At 35.3% G+C, this 13,135-nt stretch overlaps 1 protein-coding gene and 1 non-coding gene across 2 annotated transcripts in view; both read left to right on the top strand.

Annotated features, from left to right (window-relative positions):
* ATP7A (ATPase copper transporting alpha) overlaps window positions 1–13,135 on the top strand; it is a 164,029-nt gene that overhangs the window by 128,527 nt on the left and 22,367 nt on the right. Inside the window, exons 11-17 of the mRNA XM_003800452.3 lie at window positions 1,298–1,389; window positions 2,426–2,553; window positions 3,782–3,936; window positions 4,146–4,280; window positions 4,609–4,803; window positions 6,168–6,350; window positions 12,227–12,443. Coding sequence (XP_003800500.1) covers window positions 1,298–1,389; window positions 2,426–2,553; window positions 3,782–3,936; window positions 4,146–4,280; window positions 4,609–4,803; window positions 6,168–6,350; window positions 12,227–12,443 — 1,105 coding nt within the window. The remainder of the gene's footprint in view (window positions 1–1,297; window positions 1,390–2,425; window positions 2,554–3,781; window positions 3,937–4,145; window positions 4,281–4,608; window positions 4,804–6,167; window positions 6,351–12,226; window positions 12,444–13,135) is intronic.
* LOC111728646 lies at window positions 11,969–12,080 on the top strand. Its single transcript, XR_002775880.1, has one exon. It is a non-coding gene; the product is annotated as a small nucleolar RNA SNORA17 (small nucleolar RNA).

Below are 13,135 nucleotides of genomic sequence, written 5' to 3'. Positions count from 1 at the left end.
CATTGCTGTGAGCTGTGACGCCACGGCACTCTACCAAGGGGGATAAAGTGAGACTCTGTCTCTAAAAAAAAAAAAAAAAAAGGAAAAGAAAAAACGTATGCCTATAACACTCTGGGAGGCTGAGGTGATTGTATTTCTTGAGCTCAGGTGTTCAAGACCAGCCTGAACAAAAACAAGACCCTGACTCTACTAAAAATAGAAAAACTAGCCGGGTATGGTGGTACACACCTATAGTCTCAGCTTTTTGAAAGGCTGAGGCAAGAGGATCGCTTGGGCCCAAGTGTTTGAGGTTTCTGTGAGCTATGATGATGCCACTGCGCTCTACCCAGGGTGACAGTGAGACTCCATCTCAAAAAATAATAAATAAATAAATAAAAATGATGATGGAAAAATTCACCCATAGTCCCATGTTATAATGTACATTGCTTTCTAATCCTGTTCCATATACTTTTATACTTCTTAATAGAGTTGCAACATATTATAAATATTATACACTGTAACCTTAACACTATAAAGTTAATATACTTCTTAATAGAGTTGCAACATATTATACATGTTATACACTGTAACCTTAACACTCTAAAATTCTTTCCTTGTTTTTGTAGTCTAGATAATTATTTGATATTTTTGAATAATAGTCATGTCAACATGCTTAAATTTAGTATACCATTCTAGTTTTGTTTTCAATTAGGTTGTTTCCAAGTTTTTATTTTAGATAATCCTGCATTGAACATGTTTGTGTCTAATAGTCATTTCCATTGAACTAGTATCTTGGAAGACATTACAAAGGATGTAAGTACTGGGTTAAAGAGAATAAATCTATGTATGGTTCATGCTACAAGTTGTAACACTTTTTGCAAGCAAGTATATGTCACTGAAGTGGTTTTACTGTAACTTTGTCCTCATTGAATCTTATCTAAATGCTTGATAAGTTAGTAGGCACTAAGCAGTATTACAATATTGCTTTAGTATGCATTTCTTTCATTAATGGCAAGAATAAACGTTTTTCCACGTACTAGGTTTTTATATTTCTTCTTGAATGATTTGCCTATTCAAGTCTTTTGCCTGTGTTCCTGATGTTTTACTTATTAACTTATATTATTTCTTTATAAATTATACCTAATACATGTTTATATTTTGTGTACTTCATATATTTGAAGTGAAAAATATTCTGTTTTGAACAAATGAATATTCCTAAAGCTGACTTTTGGATAAATGTTAAATATTATCTTTATTTTAGTTAAGACCTGAACTTTTTCTCTCTTAGCATTGTCAATTTGTTTGTTTTAATTTATAGGGTAAAACATCAGAGGCTCTTGCGAAGCTAATTTCACTACAAGCCACAGAAGCAACTATTGTAACTCTTGATTCTGATAATATCCTCCTGAGGTATTTATTTTCACTCTTCTCTCTCTTTTTTTAACTTCTTCTGAAAGATGTAAAATATACACAGAAATACAAAAGAGTATTGTGAACCCGTACACTCTCTCTCAGATTTAAGAATTATCCACATTTTGCCACACCTTGCTTAACCTATTCATTTTCTCTTTATTTCCGTTGTTACAGTATTATTTTAAAGTGAATCTTAGTCATATTTTACTACTAAATATTTCTGTAGTATACTAAAAAATCACATATTCTTACATAACTATAATACCATATTGTACCCAATAAAATGAACAATAATTCCTTAATGTCACCTGTTGACCAATCCATATTCACATTTCTTCTGTTGTCTCCAAAATGTTTTTAGGTCTTTGTTTGAAATAGGATTCAAACGAGGTCTATATAAGTGTATCATTGCATATGACTTTTATGAGTCTTAATGTTTCTTCTAATCTAAAACAACTCCTTTCTTTCTTTTTTTTCTTCTTTTCTACCCATCTTTCCTCCTCCCCTATAATACAATTGACTTGTTAAAGAAACCCCCCCCACCTCCAGAACAATTGGCCTGTTGAAGAAACATCCATCAGTTGTTTTGTATAACATTCCATAATCAGAATTTGTCTCTTTGTCTCCTTGTGCTGTCATTTAACTTGTTCTGTAACTCCTGTGTTACCTGTAAATTGGCAGTTAGTGCTAAAGACATGTTTAGATTTCATTCTTTTGCTCACAAAACTTTTTAGGCAAATTTACGCAAATAAATTGTTCAGTTAAATGAAACCTGTTATATTATTTTTAGGGTTTTCACTTATTCATTCAGTGTCTATTGAACAAATATTTAGGGCGCTTACTTTGTGGCATGTCATGTGCTGTTCACCAACAGTGTGCATGAGCAGCATAGTACTTCCTATCTTAAATGTTGGTTCTAACTTCCAGTGGTAGTAATTATGGAGCCACAGGTTGACATGAAAAAAATCTTGCACAGGGAGGTCAGGGTAAGAAGCATGTGATCATGATACTTTTTATGTTAATTCATATCCAGTGAAGAACAAGTGGATGTGGAACTTGTACAACGTGGAGACATCATTAAGGTGGTTCCAGGAGGCAAATTTCCAGTGGATGGTTGTGTTATTGAAGGACATTCTATGGTAGATGAATCCCTCATCACAGGTACATTCTTTTAGGGGATCATGATGTGAAAGTGAAATGAATCCAAAATGTTAATGAAAAATAGGCATGAAAGGTATAGAACTTTTTGTAGAAACTATGAGAAAATAATTAGAAATTATGAGCAAAAAATATGAGTTCTTCTTTAGATTACATTAAATCTCTTTCCTCAGATTTATTTTGTAGCCTTAGTTATGCTATTGAAAAGTCTTTTCACTGAAGATCGTTAATTACTTACCTGCATAACCAATAGAAATTGTCTTGGTTTTCTGTACAGCCTGATAGACTTGGGCAAATTTTCCTGAGCAAATACTTATTCTATCTTCTTGCCCTAAAGACTGGTCTAGTCAGAGATAGGATAGGATTCCAGATTTTCCATATCAAGATCTGTTCCAAGAAAATAGGCCTAGAGTAGTTTTAGAAATCTTAGGTAACTAAGGCCAATCTGGAGCAGAGCCCAAAATAATACCTTTACTACCTCAACTCCCTGGATAGTCTCAGGAGAAGCTCAGCTTATTGATCAGATGGAAATATTTTAGGACTCTATTTTTCTCAGTAAGGGTGCCATTGCCAGTGTGAATGGGACAATTCTTAGTTCTGGGGACTATCTTACACACTGTAATACAATTTAGTGTGCCTGACCCTGGTCCACTAAATTGTAGTAGCAAGCACCTCATGTACCCTGCCCCCAGTTATTCATACTAACAAAAAATTCCTCCTACATTTCTAAATGCTTCTTGACAACAGGTTGAGAACCAATGATCTAGGACAGGCATCCTCAAACTACAGCCCACAGGCCACATGCAGCCCGCCTAGGACATTATCTGGCCCACTGGGTGTTTTTGCCACGGATGCCTGTCCTGCTTAGCAGCCGACTCATCCCGGGGCCCACAGTCTGATCTTCCAACGGTCTGAGGAACGGTGAACTGGCCCCCTGTTTTAAAAGTTTGAGGACCCCTGATCTAGGATGTAGATGAATCTCCAAAAGCATCTGCTAACAAGAGCTAACCTAATAGATTTTCCCAATTTAAGGTGTATATCTTTAGGTTTGGCCCAGAACTAACATAAGGAAAAAATGGAAGGCAACTTTCACCTAGGCATTTGTCCGGATTCTATTTTATGAAGTAAAAATTCTCCTTTCTAGATGTTTCTTTGACAGTTAACAAATAACAGCATGTTTCAAGGTAGTGATATTTTATGCTCCTAAAATCTGTCTTTATTCTTCATATAGGGGAGGCAATGCCTGTAGCTAAAAAACCTGGCAGCACAGTGATTGCTGGTTCCATTAACCAGAATGGGTCACTTCTTATCCAAGCAACCCATGTTGGAGCAGACACAACCCTTTCTCAAATTGTCAAACTTGTGGAAGAGGCACAAACATCAAAGGTAACTTCATGCCTTAGGAAAAACAAAGTATTTTTAAAGTTTTCTCAGTATAAATCTTGATCTAGTTATTATATATTCCATTGATAAATTATAGTTGCATTAACAGAGTTTATTAAAATATTCCTGTTTGTGCTAACTATGGAATATATATTCAATATCAGAAAAGGAAACTCTAATATACTTATTATTATTGTTATTTTTAATCCTAGGCTCCTATCCAACAATTTGCAGACAAACTTAGCAGCTACTTTGTTCCTTTTATCGTTTTTGTTTCCATTGCTACCCTCTTGGTATGGATTATAATTGGATTTATGAATTTTGAAATTGTGGAAACCTACTTTCCTGTAAGTGACTTGTAAAAATTCTTTACTATATACAAAACAGTTTGTGAATCTTTGCATAAATAATTAAGTGGAAATAACTTTGGAAAAAAATTTGTTGTTATGACTTATGATTTTCCATAGTTGGTAACTCTGGAATCATCAAAAATGAAATCTTGATTTTAGGAATGTCACTTGTTTACCAGTTATAATTTCTTACATTCATAAAAGAAAAAAACTATTTACTTATAAGTAAAACATGTATGTTGGTAGCTAGGTAGGGTTAAGCTTTGTTCCTTTTGTTTTTTACAGTTCTAACTCAATAACCATAACTTATATCTTTCTTCTAAAGGGCTACAATAGAAGTATCTCCCGAACAGAAACAGTAATACGCTTTGCTTTCCAAGCTTCTATCACAGTTCTGTGTATTGCATGCCCCTGTTCACTGGGCCTGGCCACTCCAACTGCTGTGATGGTGGGTACAGGAGTAGGTGCTCAAAATGGCATACTAATCAAAGGTGGAGAGCCATTGGAGATGGCTCATAAGGTAAGACAGTCCATAGAACTAAGAATGATTTCATCTAAACTGGCAGTAGCACCCCTATTGGGAAACAGAGTTCTAAATTATTTGCACATGGTCCATAAGCTGGGTTTCTCCTGGGACTATCTGGAAAATTAAGGTAGGAAAGTTAATATTTTGGTTCTGTTCCATATTGACCTTAGTTACCTAAGACCTTTAAAACTATTCCAAGACTATTACTCTTTTGGAGTCCTGTCCTATTTCAGACTAGACCAGCCTTTTGACAGGAAGACAGACTAGACATATGCCCAGGAAAATTTGCCAAACAGGCTTCTGACTTATTTGTGTAATTCCATATTTTTGTTCTTCACTGTGAGCTAATGCCTGCAATTATAATGCAGTTTCTTTGCCTTTGCTGCCAACAGCTTAGAGATTGCAGCTATGACTTCAAATATAACCCTATCTCTCACTTCTCTCATATTAGGATTTCCATGCAATCTTAATTAAGGCTACTTGACTTTGACTAAAACCATGTTCCTATTACTATGTTCTTATTATGAGGAAACAAACTATATAGATGAATGTAGTAAATAAAACATAGTATAGAACCAATCTGGAACCTCATCTAGCCAGTCAATACAGGCTAGTGATAGAAACTTTTAATTTTGATATAACTTCAAACTTAAAATTTGTTAGGTTAGTACAAGAACTCAATAATTTCCTTTATTGCTAGTTTTTTTCTTGTCCATAATCATACTTTCTATTTAATTGTCATTTCTCTTTCATTTAGGTTCCTTGAGCTATTAGTTTTTTAAGATCCTTATTTCAAGTGTACTATGAGATGACTGTGTTCTCTAATTCTGGACTCTTTATTTCTATGTGGGCTGAGTTTCCTGCATTAGTTCCCTGAGCTGTCTCTTCTCAATCCAAGCATCTATCCTAGACCTGATAAAGTCAAAGCAACTGAGCAGGTCTTATCTGATGTTCCTTTCAATTTACTCACTTACCTTTTCTCTTAGAATTATCTGTCTACTGCCCAGATTTCCCCAATGGATCTATTATTCATTAATATTGAAAGTTTTTCTGTTTTACCTAGAGGTATTTCTTAATTACCTATTGACAGTCAACCCTTAACAATTAGCTCTAGTTTTTTTTTTTTTAACATATTCACAGTCATTTTCCATGATTAAACAGTAGAACATTTGCAAGGAATGGCTAAAAAGTATAACTGAGAGTATTCTATCAGTTTTTGAAATCAACTCAAGTGAAAGTTCGATTTATTAAGAAACAAAAGAGTAATCTGTCTAAGTAAACATTTTTCTCATTTCTGGAAAGGTGATGTTAAAGATTATCAAGTCATATGTGTACACAGTATTTTCATTTTCTTATAGGTAAAGGTAGTGGTATTTGATAAGACTGGAACCATTACTCATGGAACCCCAGTAGTGAATGAAGTAAAGATTCTGGTGGAAAGTAACAGAATATCACGTAATAAGATCCTGGCCATTGTGGGAACTGCTGAAAGTAACAGTGAACATCCTCTAGGAGCAGCTATAACCAAATACTGCAAACAGGTGCACATTTTCCCCTTGTTTATTAATGGAGTCATCTCCTGTAGGAATTACCCAAGTCAAACCTAGATTGGCATTTGACTGTGATTTACATGTATAATTGATATGAAGCTAAAGAGACTTGTACAGGTTGTCTCTCAGTTACAAATATATAACTGATGTATGACTCACAGTTACAAATGGAGGCTATTACAAATAGTAGGTAAATGTACCTCTTCTAACTTACAAATTCAACTTAAGAACAAATCTACAAAACCTATCTTGTTTGTAACCTAAGAACTTCCTGTATTTTCTCATTTAATTTTATATGCTTTAGTTTCTTTATATAGACAAATACAATAGAACCTCCATAGTTGACCATCTCCCTATATTGACCACTTCCCTAGTTAAGGTAATTTTCATAGACAGGACATGCACCACATGTACATATCAGTACAGCAGGCCTACTTCCTTATGTTGACTGCCTCCGTATGTTCACCAGTTTGTTACAGTCTCTTGAGTGGTAAATTTACAGAGGTTCTACTGTATAAAGATGAATACAAAAATTAAATATAATCTTATCAGCTAACTCCTTTTAAAATAAAAAATGAAAAGTATTACATATTTATGGTAGAAAAATTCAGATAGTTGAGAAAATTACATAATAAAAATTGAAAACCATCCTGGGTCATCTCAACTGTAACAGAGATTCTCCAAGATACATTGTAATGAACCTGTCCAAAGTCAAGTCAAAGGATAAAATTCTGCAAGCAGCTAGGAGTAAGCTAACCAGCTGACCTACAGGGACAGAGACATTAAGATGATAGCAGAATTTTCAACTGAAACTTTGCAAGCCAGAAGAGCATGGTGATCCACCTTTAACATTCTTAAACACAATAATTTTCAGCCTAAAAGTCCGTATCCTGCTAAACTAAGCTTCAATATTGATGGAGAAATCAAAACTTTTCTGGATATAAAAGCACTGAGGAAATTCACCACCACAAGACCAGCTCTCCATTCTCAACATTGAACACCACAATGAACCACCACCTGAGTAAGCACCTAGAAGCTACAGGACAAAACTTAGCTTCCATAGTAGCACAAAGGATAAAACTACACAGCAGACTTTCTCATAATAAGATGAATAAAATTCTACCACACTTATCAATACTCTCAATAAATGTCAATGGATTTTTTTTTTTTTTAGAGACAGAGTCTTATTTTGTCACCCTTGGTAGAGTGCCATATAGTCATAGCTCACAGCAACCTCAAATTCTTGGGCTCAAGTGATCTTCTTGCCTCAGCCTTCTGAATAGTTGGGACTATAGGCGCCTGCCACAACGCTCAGCTATTTTTTTGAGATGAGGTCTTGCTCTGTCTCAGGCTGGTCTCAAACCTATAAGTTCAGGCAATCCACCCATCTTGGTCTCTCAATTGCTGGGATTATAGTTGTGAGCCACCACACCCAGCCAGCGTCAATGGATTGAATTCCCCACTGAAGAGGCACAGTCTGGCTAATTGGATAAAAAAAGAAAAAAGAAGCCATCCATATGCTGTCTCCAGGGGATACACCTAGGCTTGAAGGAAAAACCAAGACTCAAGGTTAAGGGATGGAAAACTGTATTTTAAGCAAATGGAAATCAGAAGAAAGGAATGGTTGCAATCTTATTCGCAGATGCAAGCAGATTCAAAGCAACTAAAGTTAAAAGAAGGCCAAAGGTGGACACTTCATATTGGTCAAAGGAACAATACACCAAGAAGACATCTCAACTTTAAATATTTATGCATCTAACGTAAATGCTCCCAGATTTATGAAACAGACCTTGAGGGGTCTGGGCACTATGATATCCCATAACAACGTAATACTGGGGACTTCAACCTCCTCTGACAGAACTGGACAGATCCTCTAAACAGAAACTAAAAAAAGGATACACAAGACTTAAACATTACCCTAGAACAAATGGGATTAATAGACATATACAGAACACACCATCCCAATGCAAAATAATATACCTTTTTTTTTTTTCTCATCAGCCCATGGCACATAATCCAAAATAGATCACATCCTAGTATACAAATCAAACCTCAGCAAAATTAAAGGAATAGAAATAATACCTGTTTCTTCTGAGACCACAAGGCTTTAAAGATGGAACTCAACTCTAACAAAAATGTTCATCCCCACACAAAGATATGCAAATTACACAAACTTACAGTGAATGATAGTTGGGAACATAAAAGATAAAAGAGGAAATTGTTAAATTTCTCAAACATAACGATAGTGAAGTCACAAGTTACCCAAACTGAGGAATACAGCAAAAGCAGTCTTAAGAGGAAAATTTATTGCACTAGATGCTTACATTTGAAAAACAGAAAGAGAGTGAGTGCATCAGCATACTCACAAATCATCTTATGGAATTGGAAAAAGAACAATCCAATCTTAAATCCAGCAGAAGGAAAGAAATAACTAAAATTAAATCAGAGATTAATGGAATTTAAAACAAAAAAGTCATTCAGAAAATTAACAAAAAAAATATATTTTTTTTATTTTTTAAATAAATAAAATAGATAAACCTTTGGCCAAACTAACCAGAAACAGAAAAGTAAAATCTCTAGTAACCTCAATCAGAAATGCTAAAGGGGAAATAACAACAGATGCCACAGAAATATAAGAGATTGGCTCAGTGCTTGTAGCTCAAGTGGTTAAGGCACCAGCCACATACACCAGAGCTGGCAGGTTTGAATCCAGACTGGGCCTGCCAAACAGCGACAGCTACCACCAAAAAGTAGCTGGGCATTGTAGCAGGTGCCTGTAGTCCCAGCTATTTGGGAGGCTGAGGCAAGAGAATTGCTTGAGCCCAGGAGTTGGAGGTTGCTGTGAGCTGTGATGCCACAGCACTCTACCCAGGGCGACAGATTGAGATTCTGTCTCAAAAAAAAAAAAAAGAAAAAGAAAAGAAAAGAAATACTAGAGATTATCTCTGAATTCTATAAGAAATTCTATACCCGAAAATTTGACAATGTGGAGGAAATGGGTCAATATGTGGAATCCCACACTCTCCTTAAACTTAACCAAGAAAAAAAGACTTCTGTGGCAATTGAAACAACAATAAAAATAAACAAATGAGACTTAATTAAACTGAATAGCTTCTGTATAGCTAAGGAAACAATAACCAAAGCAAATAGAAAACTTACAATGGGAAAGGATATTTGCATAGTTTGAGTTGGACAAAAGCTTGATAATTAGGATCTACAGAGAACTCAAATTAATCAACATAAAAAGAGCCAATAATCCCTAATATCACTGGGTAAGAGAGATGAATAGAATCTTTCTTTAAAGAAGACAGATGAATGGCTAACAAACATGAAAAAATGCTCATCGTCCCTAATTATTAAAGAAATACAAATCAAAACCACCCTGAGAGCTCATCTAACCCCATTGATAATGGCTCACATCACAAAATCTCAAAACTGCAGATACTGGCATGGATGTCGAGAAAAGGAAACACTTTTACACTGCTGGTGGGACTGCAAACTAATCCAACATTTTTGGAAGGCAGTATGGAGAATCCTCAAAGAACTCAAACTAGACCTCCCATTTGATCCTGGAATCCCAACACTAGGCATCTACCTGGAAGAAAAAAATTTATTTTATCATAAGGACATTTGCACTAGACTGTTTACCGCAGGTAAATTTACAATTGCCAAATTGTGAAAACAACCTAAATGCCCACCAATCCAGGATGGATTACCAAGCTGTGGTATATGTATACCATGTAATATTATTCAGCCACTGAAAAAGATGGAGACTTTACATCTTTTGTATTAACCTGGATGGAGGTGGAACACATTCTTTTTAGTGAAGCATCACAAGAATGGAGAAGCAAGAATCTAATGTACTCAATTCTGATAGGAGGACAATTGAGGACCTAGTACATGGCGGGGGGGTGGGGTGGGGGGGGTAGAGGAATAGGGGAGTGGAGAGAGGGAAAGAGGGAGGGAGTGGGGTTATATGGGGTGACACACCTCTTGGTGGCAGGACACAATTATAAGAGGGACTTTACCTAATAAATGCAATCAGTGTAACTTGGTTCTTTGTACCCTCAATGAATCCCCAATAATAAAAAAAAAATTGAAAACCTCATGTCCTGGACCCTTTCATAATTCCTCTCTCCAAAGTTGAACAACTATTAATCCATTGGCAATCTTTTTTAAAGACGGCTTTATTGAGATATAATTCATATACTATAAATCTCACCCTTTCAGTAATTTTGAGTATGTTCACAAGGTGTGTATCTGTTAACATTTTTAATGCACATACTAACATATGTGTATTTATCATTTTAAAATTTGCATAGAAAGGTCATATGGTGATCAATCTTTGCTCCCTTGCTTTTTCATTTTTTTATTATTATTTTTTAAGACAGTCTCAAGCTGTCCCTCTGGGTAGAGTACCCTGGCATCACAGCTCACAGCAACCTCCCACTCCTGGGCTCAAGTGAGTCTCCTGCCTCAGCCTCCCAAGTAGCTGGGACCACAGGCGCCTGCCACAACGCCTGGCTATTTTTTGGTTGCAGCTGTCATTGTGGTTTGGCGAGCCCGGGCTGGATTTGAACCCGCCACCTTAGGTGTATGTGGCTGGTGCCTTAGCCACTTGAGCCACAGGCACCAAACCTGCTTTTTTATTTTGTTAAATGAATTTTCCATAATAGGAAACATAGATCTGTCTCATTGTTTTTGATGGATATGTTGTATCCTGTAGTGTGATTGGTTTTTTGGCTCTTGCAATGTATACTGAAAAGAGATAGCTTTTGTAAATCTATCTCTAACTTAAGTGCCTATTAATCAATTGCTAGAATCCAAGGATATATGCAATTAGATTTTGATGAATATTACCAGTACCCATATCAGAGGCTATTATCTGTTTATATCTGCATCAAAAATTATGAGTGCTCATTTCTCTGCATTCTCACAATTTATTTTTTCCAATTTAATAAGTGAAAAGTATTTACTTGTTGATGATTTGCTTTGTACTTCCTTAGTTTTAAATAATGTTGACAATCTTTTTTGTATGTTTATTGGCTATTTTACTTTCACTTTCTCTTAACTGTCTACTTATATCCATTGCCTATTTTTCCATAAGGTTGTCTTTTCCTCATTGAATTGTATACGTTCTTCATGAATTATATATTTAAAATGTTGCAGTATCTACCATTGGTGTTGCAATTACTTTATTTATTCTTTCCTCTTTTACTTATTAACTATTACTGGCCTGGCTTCTTTATATTCAAATCAAACAACAGAAAGGATGAAGTTATAAAGAGCTAGTAAACGATTATGACCGTCAGAATTATTTGGCTTACTAAGGATGCAGAACTAGACTAGAGACCACTCTGGTAACTTAAGGCCCCATTATTTGTACCCTTTTCCTTGTACTAAATAGAAAACCTGACTTGACTATAGAATTAAAAATTTAATTTGTAATTCTCTACTGGAAAGGGGAGAGAATATTGATAAGCCTTCCATGATGTCTATAAAATTTTGAATTTTACACTCAATGCTCTGTTCCTTTGTCCTTACTAAAATCCACCATCAAAGAAATGATAAGTGATAGTTTCTTTCTAAGCATTTAGAATTAACCAGGCACTGCCCCTAGAGGTGTTGCATTTGTGCCATTATGTGGCAGAGAGAAGAGAGACTATGTCTATGCTCAATGTTCTGATTCATGACCATTTGAATGATTATTACTCTGACACTTGGGCAGAAGAAAAAAAATAGAATTAACCAGGCATGTACCATGTATCTAAACATTTAGAATTAACCAGAAGTAATTTTTGATCTTGCAATTGGAGGATCTTGGATTATCAGAACAGCAGAGAAATCCTTCTGTTTCTATTTATTAGGAGCTGGACACTGAAACCTTGGGTACCTGCATAGATTTCCAGGTTGTTCCAGGCTGTGGTATTAGCTGTAAAGTCACCAATACTGAAGGCTTGCTACATAAGAATAACTGCAAGATAGAGGAGAATAATATTAAAAATGCATCTCTACTTCAAATAGATGCAAATAATGAACAGTCATCAACTTCGTCTTCCATGGTTATTGATGCCCAGCTCTCAAGTAAGCTAATTTTTTTTGTAGTACCAATTATGGGACAGTTATGAATAGGTGACTGACTTTATAGTCCTGAAACAAAAATTGGCATCACAATTTCATTCCCTCAAAGTAGTTTTACCATATGCCTTCTGATCACTTATGTTGCTTAAGAACATTTCCTAACCATGCTCATTAACACCACCATAGGGTGAGGAGGGCTAGCCATAGTTAATCTTCCATGATCCTTCTTTTATCTCTAATTATAACTACTCCAAACTTTTTATACCTTTCATAAGATCCTGTGACCCTCCCCCTGGTCCCCTCTGCAAAGTATCTTGCTTATTTTTCATATAGAAAATTAATATTCTTAGGCATGTTTTCTTTCAATTGTTTGCCCAGAATTATTCCTTTTTCAAAAAGGGGAAGAGGCATCCCTTATCTTGCTTAATGAGTAACTTCATCTTTTTTCTAGATTCTCTTTCTCTTGATTCCTCAGGAACTTCCTTCTCTCTGTTAGGTCCCCTTGCTTTATTTTTCCATCTCTTTCTGTATTAGCTTCTTTTAAATGTAAACATTTCTTCCATTGAAATCATTATATTTTCATCTAAATTTTGTCCTTTTATATTATTATCATCTAGAGTTGATATCTTTCCATCTGTTTTCTCATTAAGATTCTGTCTTTCTATTCTTTTATATCTAAGCCTCTAGAAAGGATA

Source organism: Otolemur garnettii, unplaced genomic scaffold, assembly GCF_000181295.1.
Source record: "Otolemur garnettii isolate 467f Iridium unplaced genomic scaffold, OtoGar3 scaffold00175, whole genome shotgun sequence".
Classification (NCBI taxonomy): Eukaryota; Metazoa; Chordata; class Mammalia; order Primates; family Galagidae; genus Otolemur; species Otolemur garnettii.
Note: the sequence above shows the minus strand (reverse complement) of the source record. Positions and strands in the feature narration are given on the sequence as shown.